Source organism: Corythoichthys intestinalis, chromosome 11, assembly GCF_030265065.1.
Source record: "Corythoichthys intestinalis isolate RoL2023-P3 chromosome 11, ASM3026506v1, whole genome shotgun sequence".
Lineage (NCBI taxonomy): Eukaryota > Metazoa > Chordata > Actinopteri > Syngnathiformes > Syngnathidae > Corythoichthys > Corythoichthys intestinalis.
This window is the reverse complement of record NC_080405.1, coordinates 47,953,111-47,976,674: the sequence shown is the minus strand read 5'-3', so window position 1 is coordinate 47,976,674 and position 23,564 is coordinate 47,953,111. Positions and strand designations below refer to the sequence as shown.

The following is a 23,564-nucleotide window of genomic DNA, read 5'->3' as shown; positions in this document are numbered from 1 at the left end:
GGATGCCAGGCAGGTGGCTATTGGAAACAAACCAGCAGCCATGTGATGGATCCGAAAGGGAAAAAGAGAAAAATAACTGAGGAGAACAGTGGATTCCACGTTTCTTGGACCCAGAGGTTGCGCTAGACTTTTTCGTTGTCTGTCATTTTGACTGACAGGGTCATAAAAATCCGGTCATAATCTATTTTTACCAGTCACTTAAATTTTTAAAATGATGATAATGACATTGTGGTGACCCTTTGTTTTGCATAATTCACCTTCCGTACTTGTGTGTCCATTTGGCCGAGCGCGTTAGCGGCTACGACACAGTCACGTGACAGAGACACTTAACTCATTTGCTCCCAGAACCGTATAAATACGTTCTATTTTTAAATGCTCAACTGTCCCACAAACGTTTTTATATGTCTTTTGCGTTTTTTTTTTTTTTATAAGAAGCATAATTTTTTTTTATAAGAAGCATAAATAGCTTCCGCTGTATCTGAGAAACAAAGAACAACGCTCCAAACCAATTTTAAAGCAATCAAACTGGCCACTGGAGGGCAGTAGCGCATTTTGGAAGTCCAGGCAAGCCGATTCAACAGCAGTGAACGGCCGGCCAGCATTGTCAGAGCGCTGGCGGAATGGGCGGATTGAGCCCAGGCGGCGCTCCGACCGGACAAAACAACGAGAGGACGCCTGGGACGCCAGGCGCTGGACGATCGTGCAAAACGAATGAAACCTCCCGTGGAGCGGCTCGCCAAGCAGACCCCGCAGAAATGCAAAAATAATCCATCTTTGTGAGACAGACAACGATGAGGGAAAAGTTTCACAGCTGACGTGGCGACAACGGCGTCATCTCGGCGACAAACCGTCATCTCTCAGTCGTTGTGTGTGAATAAATTATTACTATGCTATCTAAAGCTCTATTTGTCTGGTTGTTCATGGTATTTTGTAAAAGGAAAACATTATTCAGATGTTTGGGATGTAACTAATGCAAAAAATAGCTTTGTTAAAGTCAAAGTTATGTTTGAAATGTATGCGTTTACAAAAAGCTCATTTTCTCCGTTTTTTCATCAGAAATTGGAAAATTGCTCAAACTAAGCTATTTTCTAATGCTGATTTCTAAAGAATGGAAAAAGATACGAACTTACTTTTTTTTCTGCTGAAAGAAGAGAGTCTAATCTTTCTTTTGGTGGGTTCAAAGTTTATATAGCAATAGAACAGAATTTTCTGTGGGCCTTGCAAAATCAGTCAAAATCCAGAAAAAACGGCCGGGAGCGAAGGGCCTTGCTCTGTTGAAAATGGCTGGGAGTGAAAGAGTTAAGAGCCGCGCGCGTTAGCTGACCTACACCTGCTTGAATAGAGAGTTCACACTCACAGAGAGCAGCAGAGCTACAGCGGCTGGACACAGAAAATTCGAGCTAACAAGACTCTTTACATTGCATACCGCTTCAACATATTCAATAGTATTTAGTTTTCATTCATTTTAAATTCATATTCTGTCCGAACAAGCTTAACAGAGAATCCACACCATGCCATCACACATCAAGCAGATGAATATGTAACTTTTTCTCCGCAGTGACAAAAACAGCTGACTGTGGCCCCAGTAGGTAGGTAGCCTACCATATGTAGCATATGGAACAATGAAATTAACAGTTCACCTGCTGTGGCCTGAACGTAGTTTCACACCTTCCTCCTGGTGCGCATGGACTTGAATTGCGTGCCCGCTTGTGCAGTCCCTGTTTTTTCACCTCTTTTAGCAACACCATCGTCGTTTTGGGGGTTTTTGAAGAAACTTCGGACACTCAGTTGCCTTGACATTTTTCCGAGTAAGGCCAACGACGTCATGCATCAAGAGAGACAATAGCTAATTAATATGCTCACTCGCCACCCTGTGGTCTGGGGTGTGAATTGCAACATGTCAAAATGACGGATGGACTTCAGTTTTTTCCGTCACCGTTTTAAAAAATCGATCAACGACGGAAAATATTCGGTTAACGCGACCCCTGCTTGGACCGAATCATTTGCATTCATTGCCAGGGTGGAAGGATTTCCTGAATATTTACTCTGTTGTGAGAAGTCAGTGAGAGAAAGAGTGCGATTGCATTACTTCTGAAGAACTAAGAGGAGCGCAAAAAATATTTAAGAAGTGGATTACATCGCCAAAATCCACTACTGTTGCAAGTTTTGTTGCAACCTGGGAGATAATAAAAACGTGTAAAACCGTTCACAGATGATGAGCTCATGAAGGAGACATTCATCAACATAGCTATTTGCAGACTTCAAAAACAAAACCGAGATCATTTTGAAAATTAAAGACATGCCCAGATAAGGGGCATGTTATGTACGTTCCTTTTTGTTGTTCTTCCTTAACCTCAAAATAAAAATGACATCAAAAATCGGATTTCCTTTTTGCATTTCTTTAATTTCATAAAAGCAATGAAACAATTCATTAATATTGTCATGAAGTTAAACTTGAGGTGGCATCCTACATCAGAGTAGTCACGTAGTGCTGTGGATGTACTGCACGGAAAACAAACATAAAATCATGACGGTTTATTATGGTTCAGATGCCTCCTGGACGCCTCCCGGAGAGTTGTTCCGGGCATGTCCCACCGGCGGGAGGCCCCGAGGACGACCCAGGACACGCTGGAGAGACTATGTCTCTCGGCTGGCCTGGGAAAGCCTTGGGATCCCGCCAGAGGGGCTGGCTGAAGTAGCTATGAAGTGATAGTAGGCTAATATAACTAGTAAAGATACATACAGTGTGTGTTCCATTTATTATAAGGCTTATGTAAGGCTTTTAATTTTTTGCAGCGAGGGACATTTTTGTTTTTGGGGGTTTTTTTGGTCCAATATGGCTTTTTCAACATTTTGGGTTGCTGACCCCTAATTTCGTCTGATCAATATTCAAATTTATTATCTTAAATTAACCAAATTTGCTTGACAAAAGTCTGCTAGGTTAAATGCTATGAATGCTAACCTATTTACAATGGCGTACCGCAAGCAACACGTCACTTCCGCTCATTAATATTCATGACATTAGCTACTGTTGCTAAGTAGGGACAAGCCGCCGTTTGTCCCTAATAGGAAATGAATGGAAATCGTGTACGAAGGAGATGTTTACAGAGCTAAACCTACCAATTCTCTCCGAAATTGATGTGCCTGGTGCCAAATTCACTGCCAAAGATGTGGAAGAACATAAAAATGTTCAGTTAAAGAGATGGCTTTTGTGTCAAAGACGAAAAAGAAGAAAAAAACGAGCCGACCTAAACATAGCTTTAGCTTTTTTGTCGACGCGACTGACAATGACATTCTCCTGTTTCAACAAGCTATCCTTTACCATCAGCCCTGTCTTTCTTATATATCCTCTGGTTGTCCTACGTCTCTTACCGTTCTTGGGGGTAATTTAGTTAGCTTTGTGTAGCGATCGCAAATGCTACTCAGTGACAGCCAACGAACACTTTTAATTTTTTCATTGATAACACATCTTAACCCTATAATTTATTTACACTTCCCCCTTACTAAAGTTGTTTTTTTATATATATAACAGAAACGGTAACAGTGGCAGTCAGATACCATTGTAATTCTTTTCAGGTCATTCAATGTCAGACAGAAGCAGGACGGCACAACGTTACGCTAAAAAAATAAGTTAAAAATATAAAAATGGCTTACCTATTTGTCCTCTGAAAGACCATGCCAACCCAACATAATGTTTACTGCATATGAAACGTGAATGGATTCGCCGAGCTGGTGTTAAAGTCCGCGCAAGTTGATTCGGTCTTCACATTTTTTTCCTCCCGAGTTTTTGGTTTCCGGAATCGTATGAAGAAAACATCCTTCATGTGTCGTAATGTCTAGAGTCGTTTCTACAAGTTCCAAAAAAGCAATGCGTGATCGGCATGTTCGTTTTTGAAAGATTACCGGAGAAAAGTAACACTAATTACTTTGGGTCTATGCGAGGGCGGGTCTATAATGTCCCACTTCGGCTTTACGTCCGCTTTACAATGCGACGTCACGGTCTAAAAATAGCCAGCGTGCGGTGCGCCATTCTCACAGCAAATTGCTCACAAGTAACTCCACAAACTGTAGCTCTGAACTTTAATTACAAATGCACACACAAATATATATTAGCTGAAACAACTTACAGCCTCATGTGGGCCAAACTAGAGCGCGTCTATCTTTTATCCATGTCAGTCGTCTGAGTCTGCTTCTCAGAAACATAAGCCAGACCCAATGTTGCCACCAGAGGGAAACAAATTACAATACTTTGGGACTTTATGGATAGTTATTTTGAGATTTAGGGGCACTTTAAGGGATAAATCCGATCAACCTGGAAATTCGGGTGAGTTCGCCACGTAGGAACGGAACTCGTTCATAACCCGAGGACAACCTGTATATATTAAAGCTATCCCAATGAGTCAACGTTGTCCATCATCGATCACGTAATTGCGTCAACGAGCGCAACATCTGCTCAACGGTTGATTAAGAGTTTAAAACAAACAAACAAAAAACAGTCGAAAGCATTTGTGCTAAGTTGAGATGGCAGAGGCTCGGGAGGCAAGCTGCCATTATGTGCATCGTATTAACATGCATCACTAAGTTTGATTTTTTTTTTTTTCGAAGCAGCGAGTAGCAGTTAAAATTACAGTGTTGTGCTTTTGTGCATTATGTAGCCCACATTAACATAGCAAATTTCACTCCAGTGACTGTTCAAAATGCGTTAGGGCTTGTAGGCTTTACGTATTGATAAATGGAAACACGTGACATATATTTGTCGCCTTTGCTCAACATCATCTGAGCATCTTTTCTCAGTTAGTATCAAGAGCCATAAAATCAGTGCAACATTAATTATAATTCGAGTAAATTGTGTCGTTTTGTAAAGTTCCTGCTGTTCCCGTCACTCGGTCATGTGGAACGTCCTAATGCCATGACCGTTAGCGTACGTGAGGAGAACCTGGGCCCGGCACTCCACAACATCTATCAGCTTGTCAATGCCGAGTCGCCCGCCCTGACTCTCCCAATACGTCTGGTCCATAAAGAGCGACTGCAGCAGTTTTTCCCGTAGACGGCCGCTCCTCAGGATTGACACGGCGTGCTCGGGAAGCCTGGAGGAAAGGATTGGCACCTGTCAAATACTGCAGTTAGACAAATCTGCCATTTCACAAGAAGGGTTACACTGTGTGCTTTTAAATGCAGTAGCTCAGAGAAGGTCCTAATCTGAGATGGAAGCTGCCTTCAGGGGCGCATATTGAATACTCAAAGAGTGGCTACTATTCCAAAGGCATTCCACAATCTTCTGCAGCTAACTGTCTCTGACTGAAGTCAATGAATTAATGTGGCAGTCTGGGTGATGTCTTTTTTTGTTACTGTCGCCAAGCTAAACTGTTATGAAGTCGTTGTCCGGGATGAATACCAAGCGGAAACCAAAGTGAGTCATGTAGGAAGCCGCGGCAGCCGATGTTCCCAGGTGCTTCCATGTTATGTTGCAATGTTGCCACGCTACCCCTGTATGAATGGAACTTTTTATTTGATTGGATTTTAAACTATATAGACTTTTCCTACCTTATTTGGCTCCAGGAGTTCATTCACTGCCACGCTCCCAGATCAAATGAACTGAACGGCTACTAGTGATTAACCAATTTAAATTCACAGCAGAAGGTTGAAAAGAGCTACATGATTGGACATCTATCACAGTCAATGGTAGCTAATGAGTTAACCCTTTAACACCTGAGCCTATTTTGACCGAATTTGCATGCCTTAGATGTTGCCTTTATATTTCAAAGAAAAATTTGTTCACAATGTCCTGGTTGGGGCCCTTTTTTTCAGGCAGGGCCGGCCCAGCCTATATGCAGACTATGCAGCTGCTTAGGGCCCCTGACCACTCGGGGGCCCAGATAGGGGGCAATCTGGCAATTGTTTAATGTATACTCTATTTTGTTTACTCCAGTTTGCTTTATTTGACTTTTGTGAATTTTGATTCTTGATCACAAGCTTAAAAAATAAATGTTTTTCCTAACTTCTTTCTTTCCTCTTTTAGAAAAAGGTTTGGCGTTATCTACTGTAAGTACTGACAATCATTTGGGGCGAGAAGCTTGAAGAATGCAGTGCAACATAATCAGATTAATATACAAAATATGGACATATAGGTTGGATTGCATGTTTGGGTTTCACAGTACACTGTGACGAAATGGTGGGCCAAAAATATGGGCCCCTTGGCATTATTTTGCTTAGGTCCCCCAAATGGCCTGGGCCGGCCCTGTTTTCAGGACACCAAAACCTTCATGTCCAAACTGTTGTTTTCTTCACTGACCAATTATAATAAACATCTCATAAAAACAAATGGGTTTGGAGGAAACCTCTTTGGGAGGTTAAGTATTGTACCCATCACCTTATCAAAAGTATATACATACAATCAAGCTTCGCGAACACACACATCTATATCATATGCGGAGTTTAAAGAGCATACGACACGAGAAAAAAAGTCTTAAATGGCATTATTATGTGAATTAGAATCATATTTTGAGACGATTCGACTATATACAACGATTTAGCAAAGCACAGATGACAAGAAATTAGTCTTTTAATCTGCCGGTTAGCCACGCCTACCATTATAGGGCTTTAGCGTCCCCAACAGGTGGATGACGTCAGCGGTAGACTAGGCTCATCGGTTTTACTTTTCAGCCCATTGAGGGGGAATGATTCAGAACGAGGAAAATGCGACGAAGAGAGCCGCAAAATGCCATTGTTTCAGTCTCTCTACTCCAATATTTTTAAGGCAAGGCAAGGCAAGGCAAATTTATTTATATAGCACAATTCAACACAAGGCAATTCAAAGTGCTTTACATCACATGAAGACCATAAAAATCACATTTAAATCAACACAACGTAAAAACCAAGACAAAAGATTGCATTTAATCACAGATTAAAAATAAATAAATAAAAATAAAACAAAAATAAAAATAAAGCAAAAACTACTACTACTAATAATCATTGAAATCAGCAATAGAGATAAGCACAAGAGGAATAGAAGGCAGGTAGATTGAAATATATAGACAGTTATGGATATGCAGTGCTAAACAAAAGCGTTTTTAGCCCTGATTTAAAGGAGCTAACAGTTTGAGCATACTTCAGACGTTCGGGTAACTTGTTCCAGAGGTGAGGAGCATAATAACTAAATGCTGCCTCACCCTGCTTGCTTCTTGTTCTTGGAACAAGAACAAGGATATTCTTTTTATCCAAGTATTTTTCCCCAATAGCTATAAAAATGGCTTGAGAAGGACCAGTCAGCCCGTCAAGGGGGAACTATTCACAATGAGGAAAACGCGACGAAGAGAGCAGCAAAATGCCATTGTTTCTGTCTCTTTACTTCAATATTTTTACAGGATATTCTTTTTATTCAACTATTTTCCCCAATTGCTAAATAAATGGCATGGTCATGACAAATAACAGTCTTGTGCTGAATGGAATATGAAATAATAAAAATGCATTTATTCAGGACGACATGGCAAAATTACTCCATAATGGTCAAAACTGTCGACTTCACCTTTACTGTCGCACCTCCCGAACGATATTTTATGACACCTAAATCGGACATATGTCATTTCCCTTCCCCGGCTTCGGAGAATGTAAACAAACCAGAAGGCGTGACAGCTAGCCGACATGCTAACCCGGACCGAGTGATGTTTCAAAGTCTTCGAAGCGGAAAATCACACATAACTAGCCTGGATTATTTGACATGACGACCCGGTTGTCGATTGTCTTCGTGGATCGGCAAACCGCCCGGCGGAGAGCAATTCACAGTTTGTTCCCGCAGGAGGGTGGCTGGAGTTGTTATGCAGCTAACGTGCTGCTGCTAATGAGCATTAGGAGAGCTTTTTACATGCCTATCAATGATCAAACGTAAGTAGTCCTTTATTTAAAGGAAGTTTGTAGTGTTTACTTTGTAATCGCTGTATTCGTATTTGACATAATGCAAAACAAGATGTTTACTCACTTCCTCGTAAGTCCAATGGTCCCACAGTAAATATCCACGGTGAATGGGACCCTTTTGAAACTCCAAAAAGGCGCATACGCCTCTCCCTCATACAGAATGATTTTTCTGCAGCCGTTTGGCTGGCGTGATGCGCAAAATAAACGTATTAATCCGCAAAATCAGCTGAATCCTTCGTCCTCATACACAACATTAAACTGTAGCGTGAAGAGGACGTCTTCTACCGTACACGTCACAGCGCCCTCCTCCTCAATGCAAGACCGAAGCCGGAAGTCACTCAGTTTCATGGCGCGGGATTCAAAAAACTAAATAAAAATAGCGATCGCTTCCACACACATCCAAGCGGTCCATATCATTCAGGGGCATAAAATAACGCGTGTATTATGAAACAAACATGCTTTTTCGTGTCACAGGCACTTTAAAGCCTGTATGTAAGACACGTTAGCCACGCATCGAAAGTAGTCATAATTAATAGAAACCTAGCCCTCCGCAGGGCTAACGTTACTTGAGCTACTGACAGTAACGTTAATCTTACTTATTAGCGCTTAGCGCTCTTTATTAGCGCTTAGCGCGCTACTGCTTTAAGATGGCGGCTGTTTACTAACGCTGCCCAGACGCAGCCGAGTAGGTCATTTCGCATCTAGTTCAACATACATGTGATCTCTATGAGACTCATCAGACGCTACCTGCTACCAACGTAGCATCGTGCGGGCTGGTATTTAGCAACGTCTGCGTCGTCTGTAGCAGCTGTCGGCTGCAGTAATAAGATTTTTTTTTTGCTTCTTCCTCTACGCACGTGACATCAGCGCGTTGTCCCGCATGAAAAGTAGTCCGAGCAAAACGTGATGCTTAGAGCTGTCAAAATAAACGATTACTCGAGGTGAATAAAATGACTCTGATCAGTTTTAAAACTCGAGTTACTCGAGTTGCTTGAGTATTCGTTTCAGCTCTAATCACTGTATAACAAAAGTACAAGAGTGCACAGTACGTACTCCTTTATCCCCTCCAGCAGCATGAAGTCCAGGTTGTCCTCATTGCGATCAAAGAAGCCCTTGTTGACGGTGAGTACCAGGCGATGCGGGTTGTCGCGCCTGTGCACCACATTCGCCAGTCGGATGCTGTCCCTCTGCTCGCATTCAAAATGGCGGCCGGGCTGATGACACCCGTCCTGCTGCCGTGGTTTGAACCCACAGCAGCTGGGGTCTAGACGGTTGTGAATCTGTGGCAAAATTAAGAATAAAATTGTTTATACCGCTGTATTTTGGCAGAAGTGGGAAGTATAAAAGTCAAAAGAAGGAATTCAGTTTGCCGAAGTAGCGAGACTTGTTAACCTATTCACTCCCAGCCATTTTCACCGGTGCAACCCCCTTCGGTCCCGGCCGTTTTACTGGATTTTGACTGCTTTTGCAAGGCCCACAGAAAATTCTGTTTTATTGCTATATAAACATTGAACCCACCAAAAGAAAGATTAAACTCTCTTCTTTCAGCAGGAAAAAAAAGTATGTTCATATCTTTTTCCATTCTTTAGAAATCAGCATTAGAGAATATTTTCCAATTTCTGATGAAAAAAAAACAGAGAAATTGAGCTTTTGTGAAAGCATACATTTCAAACATAACTTTGACTTCAACACAGCTATTTTTTGCTTTAGTTACATCCCAAACATCTGAATAATGGTTTCTTTTTACAAAATAACATAAACAACAAGACAAGTACAGCTTTTGATAGCAAAGTAACAATTTATTTACACATAACTGAGAGATGACGCTGCTGTGGCCATGACAGCCGGGTAAACTTTTCCCTCATCGCCGCCTGTCTCATAAAGATGAAACGCCATGCTTACAGATGGCAAAAGTAAACGATTCCTCGAGGCGGAGAAAATTCCTCGATCATTTCTTAAAATTGAGTTACTCGAATTATTCGAGTAATCATTTCAGTTATAATCTGGATGTTAGTTTTGCTGTGAAATTTCCCCTTTAAAGAGAAAAACAAGCTGCCATAATTTCCGGACAATAAGGAGCACATGTATAAGCCGCTCTCACCAGATTTTAAAAGAAAATTATCAATTTTGGTCAAGTGGAAAATTTAGATAGCAACCTGTTGGTCATTTTATGAAACATTTTTTTAAATGAGATATCAATTCTTTGCGGGAGTATATCAACCTATACAGTGGGGCAAATAAGTATTTAGTCAACCACTAATTTGGCAAGTTCTCCCATTTGAAAATATTAGAGAGGCCTGTAATTGTCAACGTGGGTAAACCTCTAGCTAACTGCAGACGGGTCTGGACGTGTACTGGCTTCAGCAGGGGGACACATCTGGCAGTGCAGGATTTGAGTCCCTGGCGGTGCATTGTCTTACTGATAGTAGCCTTTGTTACTGTGGTCCCAGCTCTCTGTAGGTCATTCACTAGGTCCCCCCGAGTGGTTCCGGGATTTTTGCTCTCTGTTCTTGTTATCATTTTGACGCCACGGGGTGAGATCTTGCATGGAGCCCCAGATCGAGGGAGATTATCATTGGTCTTGTATGTCTTCGATTTTTCTAATAATGCTCCAACAGTTGATTTCTTTACACCAAGTGTTTTACCTATTGCAGATTCAGTTTCCCAGCCTGGTTTTGTCTCTGGTATCCCTCGACAGCTCTTTGGTCTTGGCCATAGTGGAGTTTGGAGTGTGACTGACTGAGGGTGTGGACAGGTGTTTTTGATACCGATAATGTGTTAATACAGGTGCCATTAATACAGGTAACGAGTGGAGCCTCATTAGAAGAAGTTAGACCTCTTTGACAGCCAGAAATCTTGCTTGTTTGTAGGTGACTAAATACTTATTTTCCACTGTAATTTGGAAATAAATTCTTTAAAAATCAAACAATGTGATTTTCTGTTTTTTTTTTCCCCACATTCTGTCTCTCATAGTTGAGGTTTACCCATGTTGACAATTACAGGCCTCTCTAATCTGGTTGCTGGTTGACTAAATACTTATTTGGCCCACTGTACTATTAGGATATAAAGTATAGCGATTTATCACAATGTTGGTAAAATATTGATACAGTTATTTTATTTCCTCACGCAGGTTGAACATCAGATTGAATTTGGAATCTGCACCAAACCGACAGGACAAGCATGCCACATCTACAGTGCAATGACTCTCCTGATCTGTAGAAGCGGGTTTTTACGGAAGAGCCGACAAACCTGTCAAGTAGTGGCGTGACATTGCTGGGAAGTCATCACAGAAAAGAAATAAATAAATAACGGATGAACTGACATGAGCTACCGCCACTATAATTGAGGTCACACATCATTTATGGTCCATACACAGGAGCAGGTGTGGCAGATAGACATCCAATGTTACGCATAGGTGTCAAAGTGATGACAGTGAAATTGAGGAGTCTTGGATGTTCCAGGTTATTGATTGTTTTGACTTCAGGCATGGTGCCTGGGACATATTAAAGGGGATGTAGCGCCCTGGGAAAATTTTGATATTCCATCATTTATCCATAAACGCATGCCTTTTGTATTCATATCATGCCACTTCGTGTAATTACACACAAGAAAATGAGAGAAATTTGGCTCGATTGTCAAGCTAAAACGACCGGCGCCCGAGATCTGGCAGATTGTGTGCGTGACGTCACGTCAAGTGAAGAGAGTGCCACCGGCCACTAGGGGGGCAGCGCCTGTCTGCATCAATATAATTCCTTCTAGTGTGGGGAGAATTGGGGGTGTTTTGAGCTGTTTATGCTGATGCATTGTGTTCGTCCTGCACATATTCCAGGTTCCCTCATGAAGAAACACCGCTCGTTGTCAATAAAAGAGAATTCAGAGTTGGCAGTGAGGGCTGTTTCTTCAACAAGAAAAAGGCTCAGTGCTTTAATACTGAATGGCGGCGATGATGGCAGACAATTTCGTTTCTAGTTTCAGCGACGAATCCGACGTAGAAGGACGTAACGAATGTTCATCTAATGGTGACGAGGAGAGTTGCAAAGCTTTAATCGGTGTTATAAGTGACCAATTTGAGCCCAAACGAACGCCAATGCAGCGTAATGAAACGGTCATTGAGGGGAGCAATGACACTGATGAAACATCGGCAGCAGATCGTGTGGGAAACACCAATGATTTGTTTAGCATTTCTTTTTGTGAAGCTGATACACCGTGACTGCAAAATAAAGGAATGCATAGAATAATTATAATTTATTGCGCTATCATAGCGTTTCGCTCTGCCAACAGACCCAAATATGAACGGGATCAGAGGATTTGTTCTATATATTTTACGAACGATCATTTATACATGTGTCGAGTCCTGTATCCAAAGGCGTGACATTTTTTTTTATTAATTATAAAAGAGTACTCACTCTGGCCATTTCAAGCTTGGCTGCTCCCTTCTTTGCGTAGCTTTAGCCTCCTTTAGCAGTCATCGTCTCTCTCTTGATATCTCGGGACATTTAGGTGGCTGTGCATCTATGGTCGGCACCGCATCTCCTTTGAGCAGCAATCTTTTAGCAAAACCCGATTTCTCTTGTCCATAGTTCGAGAAGCTTTCAGTTGGAAAATGCGCACCACAGAAAAGCGTGCCGGAGGCTGTGTCTAGAAAATTAGCCCTCTTTGCACGGACGAACTTTACCCATTTTCTGTGTAGTCCAGCTTTTTTTTTCGCGTTCAGGAACTCATGTATACTATATTCCGATAAACAACTATTTGTACACCACATAGCACAGCAGTTTTGAACCATTGTTGTGATGTTTTGGTCAAACAAACCCCAACGCTACTCTCTCGTCGTTAAAAAACAATGGCACCTAGCTCCGCCTCGACTTTCAATCACTTGTCGTGACGTCGCCGCCCCATTCGGCTGTTTCCGGAACACTTTCGGTAGTGTTCGTCATTTTCGATCTATTTTCGATAATTGCTCATTAATGTGATTGATTTTTTTGTTAACTTTATCAATATTTGTTATCTTGGCGCATAACGGTTCTATTGATGTCTCACACCCCCTTTGCCGAAACATCCCCTTTAAAAATACCAAAGCATTCTGGAACAAATTATGTTTAAGTTCTAAAGGTTGCCCACCAAAACTTGTCCAACAACGAGCACAGTGCTCTCACAGTTACGTTGAAATTAAATATTTCAGTGGTTAAATTAAAAAAAAAAAAAAAAAAAAAGGTTTCCTTGGTTTTAAAGCAAAATTTTCTCTGCTACGACCAGAGTTGCTTGATATGTATACGTGAACTGTCCACATGCTGAAAACGTAACTCAGCGTGCCGTGTAGCTACTATACTGGACCTCAGTTCACGAGACGGCATCCCAGCATGCCACTTGACTTGTGTTCTGCTCTATATAGTTACCCATTAGTGCTGCAACGATTAATCGATTAAGTCAAGTAATCAAATTCGAAAAAGGCTTTGAATCAAATTTTGCTCCTTCGAGTATTCGTTTAAATAGAGTGGCATTGTAATGGTTTGTTTTGAAAGTGTTTGCATTTAGTTTTATTGTTTTGGGTGAATACACTGCCCACTAGTGGCAACAGTGAATATTATATAACTCATTTAACATGGCTGAATCCAACTGCTCCCTGTTAAGACCAACATAAGGTACATTTTTGTTTGAGTTAATGTTTTTTATGCATTCGTAATTTAGGTTGCATGTATATTTAACTGTTTTTGTGGGGAAAAGTGTTTCAACGATTTGTTTAGAGCATTTAAAAAAAAGTTAGCATTTTATAGCATTTATGCTAGCAGATTTTTGCTTTCTAAGTTGGCCAATTGTTCTTTTTTTGTAGTTAGATCCTCATTTATTTATTTATTTTATACCGTTTGAGACTAAAATCTGGTATTTTAATTTATTTTTAAATGAAAGTGCAATCCTGCATAGTTTTAAGAAACACTCAGGATTTTTATTTTGTATTTACATTTAATGCTCTTTTGAAAGTGCAATCTTAGTCTTTGTTTTACATGTCCCAAAATTTATTCTGCAACGCATTTAATGTTCCTAATCCGATTACTCGATTATTTTGATCCAACTAGTTGATACTGTATATTCCTTGATGTATGGTTGTTCATTATGTAACCAAGCAGTCTTGTGTGTTTTTCACCCACCTAGTCTATTTGATCATTTTTAAACTACTGATTTTGTTACGTCTATCAGAACAAATATTGTGTAGTTTTTCATTACTTGCCTCATGTTGGTCTTGTCTGCAATTTCATGTTCGACTATTCTAAATTGATGCAAAGCACTTTAGCAAAGTGCCACTCTGATGGCCTTGTCATGCACTGAGGACACATTGCAGTGGAGTTACTTGAAGTACCTTTAAACTAGAAATAGAGAGCAATAGACTAGATCAGTCCTTCTCAAATAGTGGGGCGCAAGTGATGCCAGGGGAGGGGGGGGGGGTGCATGTGACCTCAGGGAACATACTTTTTTGCCCTACTAGAAATAAGTGTAATTGTACATCTACAGTTGCGCTCTCATTTTCAGAGTGTGTGCAGTATTTTTAACCAAACAAGAGCGCACAGTAAAGAGCGTGAGATATGAATAGCGAAGATGAGGAAATATGACGAAGTGCATGTGCGTTTGGCTTCATTTTTTGTACAATGGGAGACGAGGAAAGACCAGCATGTTTACTGTGTCTACAAATGTTGGCAGCGGACTGCATGATGCCAAATCAATTAAGGCGTCACTTAGTCATTAGACTCTAATCACATTGATAAGCCGCTTGATTTTTTTTTTTTTTCAGTGAAAAATTTTGACAACAATCGTCCCGCTTTGTAAGTGTTCCGTCATTAAGTAGCAAGCAATGTTAGCATCATATAAGGTGACATAACCAGTTGCTCAGTGCATAATAACCCCTACACCATAGCAAAGGAGCTGATACTGCCTGCAGCAAAAATAAAAACTGTCCCTCTGTCCAATGACAATGTTATATTTTTTTTTCTATTAATTGTTTTTTCGGTCAAATTGTTTGGCATATTGTACTCTAAGTTAATGTTGCCGATTAATTTGAAATTATTATTATTTATTGTTTTGTCAAATGTTATTTTTCAGTATCGAATGGTCAAAAAATGTACCTTGGGTGTATGTTTACAGATTGGATGTGACTTTTTTTTTAATGATTCAGGCAAATTGATGCACTTTAAGTCTTTTCTGTTCCGTACAAAACAATGTTAATGAAGTTATAGTTTTTGGAAGTTGATCTACATTACTTTTTTCTTTAGTTTTAACGAGGACAAAATGTTATGCAGAGGTGTACTTAAAATAATTTTATAGAAAAATTATACTGATATCTACAGTGGCGGCAGAGAGTTGGGGGGCGAAATGTTTACGTCTTCCTGAGGCGGTGGCGTAACAGAAAATAATTGAGAAGCACTGGACTAAATATTACCAAAAAAAAGTGGTTGTATTAGGCAACAGCAGGCAACTAGTAATATATTAATATTAATAATATAACTAATCAGGTTGTCAGTGTAAATATGATCGGAGCTAAATATACTGCTAATCGCTATTAGGGATGTAACGGTACACAAAAATCTCGGTTCGGTCCGTACCTTGGTTTTGGAGGTCACGGTTCGGTTCATTTTCGGCAAGGGCGTAGGTTTGCATAGGGACGGTAGGGACATAACACCACCAACTTTTAGGGATTCTCAAATTGTCCCCACCAACTTTTAAGCAACCTTATTTGCATTACATAATGAGTTCAGTTATATAGGTAATTTAGAATGTCTTCCCATAAGTTGTAAGGATAGAATTGACCCTACATTATGTTAAGACTTACATTTACCCCCTTTCACTTGCAATCAAACGCACGTTTGATTGGCTGATTACTAGAACCCCCAAATTCACACAATCCCAACAGAAATACATGTCGACATGCCGCCTCCTCCGCCCCTTTGAAGAGGAGAGATATTAGTTTTTTTTCGGCCAGCAGCAGCCATTTTAAGTAATGTAAAAAGATGTCAATGTTGTGAAGGTGGGGAACACACCACTAATTTTGCAACTGAATGTCCGACCTGCATCAGAGTTGGCATAACATTAAACCGTGTGAACTTGCTATCCTGTAAAACTTGAGTAGAAAGCTGTTCAGTGATGTGTCTTCCTGTACTTTTTCTATTGTTAACGTTAATCCAACTGTGCATTTTGTGCATTTATTCCCTAATTAAAATGTATGTATTTTCTATCTCTTATTATTGAAAAAATATTTTTATTTGCCGCCGATGCACAGCTAGAACTCTGCTCAAAAAGTAGCGGGTATTTAAAGATAATCCAACAACAATTTGCCTTTCAGACCCCGCGTATTGGTCAGCTTTCTTTCTGAAAGAAAGAAAAAAAAAGAAGTCCTGTGCTAAAGAGAAAAGCAATCCCAATGACAAAGACTTTAACATGTATTTTACAAATGAAATGCCTCAATGAAACATTTTTTTTTCTTATGAACGGTTTTCAAAAGCTTTATTGGTGGATTTTCTCAAGTTAAAGCACCACACAGATATTAATAAATTTAATTGTGTGAGCAGGATGTGTGTATTATTCTTATTATTTAATTACAGGTGTTTTAGCTCATTTCAATTTATTTTATTTAAATGGGCTATTATTTATTTTATTATGTGTTAATATTTTACAAATGTGATGTAGTATTCATTTTTATTGTATATTTTATGTTGTATAACTTTAGTTCCTATGTGAATATTAGTTCCTACTTGTTTTGTTGTGGTAGGAGGGTTTTGTATTGAACACGGGGCCGTGTTGGTTATTATTATAGTAGAGAAGACAGCAGTAAATCAACAAAGACAAGTCAACTGTGCCCCGATCTACCACTCAAGAGATCTGATGGACTCAAAAAGTAGGTTACGATTGCATATTAGTTTGAAAATCAACCGGATCCACCGTATTTTTACACGAGTGACTTCCGGCCCGATCCCAGCTACTGGTAGTAGTATTTACGCAGGAGGGCCGCGTCTAGCGTCAAATAATAAACTCTGCCGTTCTTTTCGCGTGCGTCGCGTTGAGCCGCTTCTGGGACGCATCTAACACGCGGCCGCACTGCGACTGGTGTGCATTTGCTGATTGACTCTAACGCCCGCGTTTCACTGTGTTCTCGCGGCGGCCACGTTGTCGTGCCGTTGACGTTTCTGGGTTATACTGTCCTACCGTGTAGGTCCTCATTACAGTAGAGAAGAGGGAGTAAATATAATCTACACAAAGAAACTGTAACCCGATCAACTCACAGCCTCGAAAAGTAAGGGTTATATTACGTCAGAAACTCGTTCGGTACGCGTCCGTTTTGAACCGAGCACCACGTACCGAAACGGTTCAAGACTATTACATGTACCGTTACACCCTGAATCGCTATGTATAATGCAGGCCCATTACCACACAAGGGGAAACATTGTTCATCAAGTATTTCTATAGGTTATTAATTGTTTTGTATTTGAAGTGGGCTGGGGAAGGCTGCTTCAGTAATGCCCAAATGGCACATACTGTTAGAGTGACTGGCTCTGTATTAGAGTCATCATAGGCTCTATATTATATCCCTCAAATACATTCTGCATCAAAAAATATCGCTTGTTTATGTCCTTGGCACAAAAAACTTAAGGACCATCACATTAGATTCACACTATACATATGTGGATGTCAGACATGATTTAACTCGAAACTGAACATTTTTGAGGCCGTTATCACTCTAACGTTCTGCCAAGAAAGCTCATGAAAAGACATTTTCTCTTGGGAGTCAGTGTTGTTTGACCCCTAAAACAGCAACATTCACCGCTCCCCTAGTGTAGCACAATGCCAAAATCCAAGCTGTGGTAATTCAGGCCTCCCACACAGGAAATTGCAGAGCCAAAAGACATTTCCTGTGAGAATACATTTTTTTATCAGGGGAAAACAGCTGTCGGACCTTTTCTAGGTATCTCGATTTTCTTAGACGGAAACACTTATCTGAGAAGCAATTGAGGAGCATGTTTGTATCGACTCTATCTAAGATTAGCTTGGCAAAAAAAAAAAAAATGAAATTCAACATTCCTATACCTGCAAGAGGAAATCAAAGAGCGCTAGTCTGCTCCATTCGTAGTGATGGATGACGGAGCAGCCCGACTCGGGCCTCGGAGCAATGTTCCCAATCCAGCACCGCTGTTTCAGGGATTTCTGGTACTCAGCCCACGTTAGGATCACACCATCAGGGTAGAGAGGTCCCTCCCACGCCACGACTGGACTAGGCTGGCCATCTAGACAGGGACATTTAAAAAAAAAAAAAAAACTTTAGTATTTAACCCTTCATAGGGCACTCATTTAAGGCTGGCATTTGCCACGTTTACATGGAGCCAAATATTCCAATTACAATCGGAATATTTGTTCTAACCGAATAAATGTGTTCCATATAAACACCTCATTCGGAATGAACAGGCCCAAACCGAATGGAATTTCATTCCGTTTCACAGGGGTGGAATATTCCTTTTCCCAAACCGATTAGAAGTAAAATTATATCATGTAAACAGGAAAGCGGAATGGTGTCTGGCTGCGTTCTTTCTGCACATGCTCCGTACTGACGTGGTGGCGTCACTTGGTGACGCAAGTAACGTCACTTGCAACATGGCTTCCAAGCACACGCACAGCGCACCCACACAACTTTTTAAATGAACGGCGTGTCATTCTGAAGTTTTGTTTCCACTCGAAAAGTTACAACAGCAGCTGATCTGACGATCGATCTCCATGTTTTGCAACGTGACGCTTTGTTTTAATTAATCTGCGCATGTCAGACGGCAGTTGTCAAACGTCCTTTCGGAATAAAGGCAGACACATGTAAACGCTGGATCGGAATAGATGAAGTGACATGTAAACAGCTGATCTGAAATTTCCATTCGGAATTATTTGAATCGGTATGAATAAAAGTCAGCATGTAAACGTGGCTACTGACAGCTCTCGAAGTCCAATCCATATTTACTGGGACATTCGTCATTTTCACTGATAGATGACTATTCACAGCTAGTTTAAATGAATTGTATGTCTATTGTTGTCAATGGCGAGCAGTGAGTTAAATTAAAAGGAATTGGACTTCACAGATGTCAACTCACCTTTGTGCTCTTATCCACAGTGGAGCTAACTTCCACGTCGTCCCTTGTAGGGCCACATTTTATGTACATCTAGCTGCTACCTCCAAATGTAACAACAATTCAGCGGTCCATTGGTGGAGAGTTAGCCAAGCGGAACCTACTATTAGCCACTGCTTTATGATATACAGTATATGTCACAGTATTGAAATTTAGTATACAAGTGTGGCCTAGATCAGTGGTGATCATCCTTTTTTTTAAACCACAAACCGATTTAATGTTGGGATACTTTACATGGATTGGGATTCAGGGTATGAAAGAAAAATACAGCAAATGGTTTTTGAGCTAATTTTTGGAGTAACGTATCACGTGTCCAAGATAAGTGTTGTGACTTCTCAAAAGGCACGGGACAATTTCTTTTCAAAATAAAACACCTTTCTGGCTTGAATTATCATTGATATATTCTTTGTGTGCGGCCCGTTAAAAAAATGCCTGACGGACCAGTAGTAGTTTTAATTTGTCCGTTTTACCCTGAAAACCCCCATTTACAGACATCGCACAACCGCTGTTGTTTCTACCCAGCCATAAAATGAAGGTAATTAATTATATTTGTTATTCAAAATGTCTGTCGTTTTTAGCTTAGAATCATTAATTGGTGTCTCTTTTTTTTTTTTTTTTTTTTAACAAAAAAAAAAAAAACGACTTTAAAAAATTCACTCACATATTTTAAACTTTTAAACAAATTATGTCACAATAAAAAAAATTGCGTCTGTAAAAAAGTCACGGATATCTACCTCATAACTATCGCTTAATTGTGTTTTTTTGTTATTGTCGCATTTTCTCCGATATGTTACATGATAAATAATCAATCCAAACAAAAAAAATAGAAGAAAAAAAATGTTTAAAAGGGTAAATATATGAAAAAGAAAATCTCGACCACTCCTTGATGTATGCGATTTCATGCATCGCGACCCATGTTATATTACCATGTTTCACCCATACAAATTCCAGCTGTTGCCATTCACATCTGTGTCTTGAAACTCAGTGATACATGCTACATGGGAGTTTTGGGATCGAAACAAGGTAAGTACGCGATAATATCTGCTCTCACCTCCAGATAGGGTTTTGCTGTTTAAATAACTTTTTTTTTTTTTAATGCCCTCCTGTTCAAAATTTTTCTTCCCCCAGAAAATTGAGATTTTAAGCTTTCCAATGATGTATAACACATGCATATCGGACAATTTAGAAAGTTGGCTAAATTTTGCCTGGTATAGACCCTACTCACCAACGTCACAGAATGACGTGTCGCTGTATCCGGCCGCCATATTGTCCGTCATTGTTTATCCGTATTCTCAATGGTTTCAATTTGTCGTGCAATTCATAGTGCAATTCATGGAAGCCCCGGTGCTTTCAGACGCTGTAAACTCATTGGATGCATTGCATAAAAGGCGCTATGTGGAAAAGCTTCAGTCTATCCATTCACCAGATCCATATTCGATGCCTAAATTGATATTTTTCGACCCGCTGTCTTCGCCCTCTCTGCCTGACATCTGCTACCCTGATATCTACAACTATCTTGTCCACACGAAATCAGCCTGTTCTCACGAAAGTTTGAAAAACTTTAAGAGCAGCACTCTAAGCAACATTACCCCGTGTGACCCTTTACTTCTAATTTTCTAAAATAGCGACAATCAATCAAAAAAAAAAAGTTGATTGCGATGGCCGACGCTTCAAGGATAGGTGGGTATGGGACTATTTCTTCAATAAAACACGCAACAACTGTGTCTGCCTCATTTGCAAAGAGGCAGTCGCTGTTTTCAAAGAGTTCGATGTGACGCGATAATGTTATTACCGAACAAGACACGCTGACATGTACGACATTACAGGGAAGATACGCAGCAAGAAATTATTGCAACTTGAAGCTAGTTTAATTTCACAGCAGCAGTATTTCGCAAGAGCCCGAGTGTCGAAAGAGAACGCCACAAAGACGAGACTGTTGAAATTATGAATTAAAAAAAATAATAAAGCAAATGTGACCCACAGAAGGACTTGCTAAAATTTGTTTAAATATATTGTTCTATGTAAATCCGCCAAGGTAGCCCCCCGCATTTTTACCACACCAAATCTGGCCCCCTTTGCAAAAGGTTTGGACACACCTGTTTAACTGATGATCCGTAGACGAGGCCAGCTTCTTTCACTTGGTACCAGCTAAATATTATTCAAAATGTAATGATGGTGGAAGAAATAAGCATCTTGAATTTGAAACTGTATGTTGTCGGCGATTAGCCTCGCAATGATCTTAATTGTGGTTGTCAGCCCAAACCCTCTAAATATATATTAAATGCATCTTACCAGATATAAAATGACTACTACATAATCCGTGGTAATCGTTTGGAGCCCAGTTTTCTCGTCGAATTGCAGCAGTCCATCTCGCTCTCCTCTCCGGGTCTCTCGGAATACGGTAGAACTTCAAGTCTCTCCGTCTATCTTCTCTGTTATTGCAACCAACCGCCACACACGCCTTCACCACTTTGATTATTAATGTTAACGAGCAGAAAAACACACCATAATAGGAGGAATTCACGTAGCGGTAATGCGTCAACACGACGAGTTGACGGACAATATGGCGCGGAGGCGTGGTTGTGACATCATGTGAGTAGGGTCTATACCAGACTCACAGCGATTGAGTCTGGTGACCGTCCGGCGGATCAAATTCCGAGGGCGGAGCAAACAGACAGCGGAGTGGACCAATCAGCGACGGGCAGATGTGACGTTGTTAAAGCGACAAGTCATTAGCATGAGCGGAGAATGGAGAAGTTTATTTAACATGGCTAGCGCAAGCCATGTTGACTGTTGTCAATGACTTGTTACGATGTGTTTATGGTAATTTAAAACTGCAACATATTATCAGCTCTCCCGTTCGCCATCTGTGTTGTTGTAGAGACAACTTTCGGCGCGCAAGAGTGACGTTACTCATTAAGAACACGTCACGCAAATAAACGAATCTGATTGGACGGTTGATTTTGTATCTTGCTCGAGAGGCCGTTAATGGGCTGGGTCCCGGACTATTTCTCACAGTGTTTGAAAAATACAGGGAGAATAGTCTGGCTATGCCAGGCAAGGTTAAATTGGGGTCTCAGAGCGGAACTTCAAGTCACCTGAGTGTTTTCCGCCATATCTAATATGTAGAATAAATAGGGGAAATGTAGCTTGTGTAGCCAAAAGTTGCGGAGTAAGAGTAGCATTTTTTCTTCACAAATCTACTCAAGTAAAAAGTATAGCTTAGGAAAACTACTTAGAAGTACATTTTTTTCAAGGAGTTAGTCAAGTAAATGTAACTGAGTCCATGTAACGCGTTACTACCCACCTCTGGATATAAAGTATCGCGATATGTCCCCATATCGATATACTGCCACATCCCTAAGAATACTAAAGATGACTGAATGGCCCACCGTGTAAAAAGGTCAACTTCCTATTGACAGCTGGTAAAGTTCTGTTGAGTCCGAGAACTCGATCCAAATGAAAAGCGAACACCTCCACTGAGTCCGCCGGGCCATGAGCGAGTCCGCACGCAGCGTTGCCATCCTCCGGGCGGGTTCCCTCGAAGACCAAGAGGGGCCACGGAGCTTCTTGTGTCGGTTGGTGTTGGACGCTTAAAACTTTGGCCCCGGCGAGAGCGCGCATGGTACCCACATCGCGCGCGCTCAGCCACGGCGGAGGGGAGCGGCTGTATATCCGGATAGAACTGACAGGACCCTCCGCTCCTGTACCGTCCTGTATATTCCAATGCGGATGCGTAGTTCTTCTCGCTTTCCTCCGCAGTTTGGGTCGCACCGTGCCGCGAATGTTGGACGGCTTGAGGCGTTTTGATTTGAGGGTGATGTACACCACATTGGAGCGGGTCGGAACCGCCGAGTTTGCGTTTAACAAACCTAAATTTAACACCCCTTTTGGATTGACTTGGTTCCGTCCGGCTATAATCCAGGTGGGGCTCCGTTGGGAAAGGCCCACTTGGGTGAAAAAGAAATATAGGGCGCATACTAACGCGGCAGTAAAAGTTCTTTTAGGATGAAAGCAACGCCGGAACCAAAATCCGGAGGGAAGAATCACGCACGGCCGGTGGAAGTGACCCTTCGGAGCCATTTGGACCGAGCCAAACTCCAATTGAGGGAGGTTTGGGAGATGAGAAGGCAACTGCGCAATGGAAACTCACTCCTGGTCCACTTGGATTGACCACAACTTTTTAAACTTTGAGTAACTCCCACACTTTCATTTACATTGTGAACATATTTTGTACTGTTGGTTCCGTTCATCCCAAAAGTTAAAAAAAAAAAAAAGTTTATGAATTGTATTTTTTTTTTTTTTTTTTCTGGTAATGTTTGGACCAGGGCCTGCCCAGCCTATACGCAGACTATGCTGCTGCTTAGGGCCTCTGACCACTAGGGGGCCCCAATCTGGCAATCGTTTAACTTATATTGTATTTTGTTTACTACAGTTTGCTTTATTTGACTTTTGTGAGTTTTGATACTTGATTACAAGCCTAAAAAATAAAAGTTCTTCCTTAACTTC

The 23,564-nt window shown here is 40.9% G+C and overlaps 1 protein-coding gene across 1 annotated transcript; it reads right to left on the bottom strand.

The window, feature by feature from the left end:
- Positions 1–2,243: 2,243 nt before the first annotated feature.
- On the bottom strand, positions 2,244–23,255 carry gask1b (golgi associated kinase 1B). The gene is made up of 4 exons (XM_057851151.1): positions 22,448–23,255; positions 17,977–18,173; positions 8,965–9,191; positions 2,244–5,087 (listed from the first exon to the last, which is right to left on the bottom strand). The coding sequence occupies exons 1-4, from the start codon at positions 23,136–23,138 to the stop codon at positions 4,880–4,882; spliced, it is 1,323 nt and encodes a 440-aa protein (XP_057707134.1). The 5' UTR covers positions 23,139–23,255; the 3' UTR covers positions 2,244–4,879.
- Between the last annotated feature and the right edge of the window lie 309 nt (positions 23,256–23,564).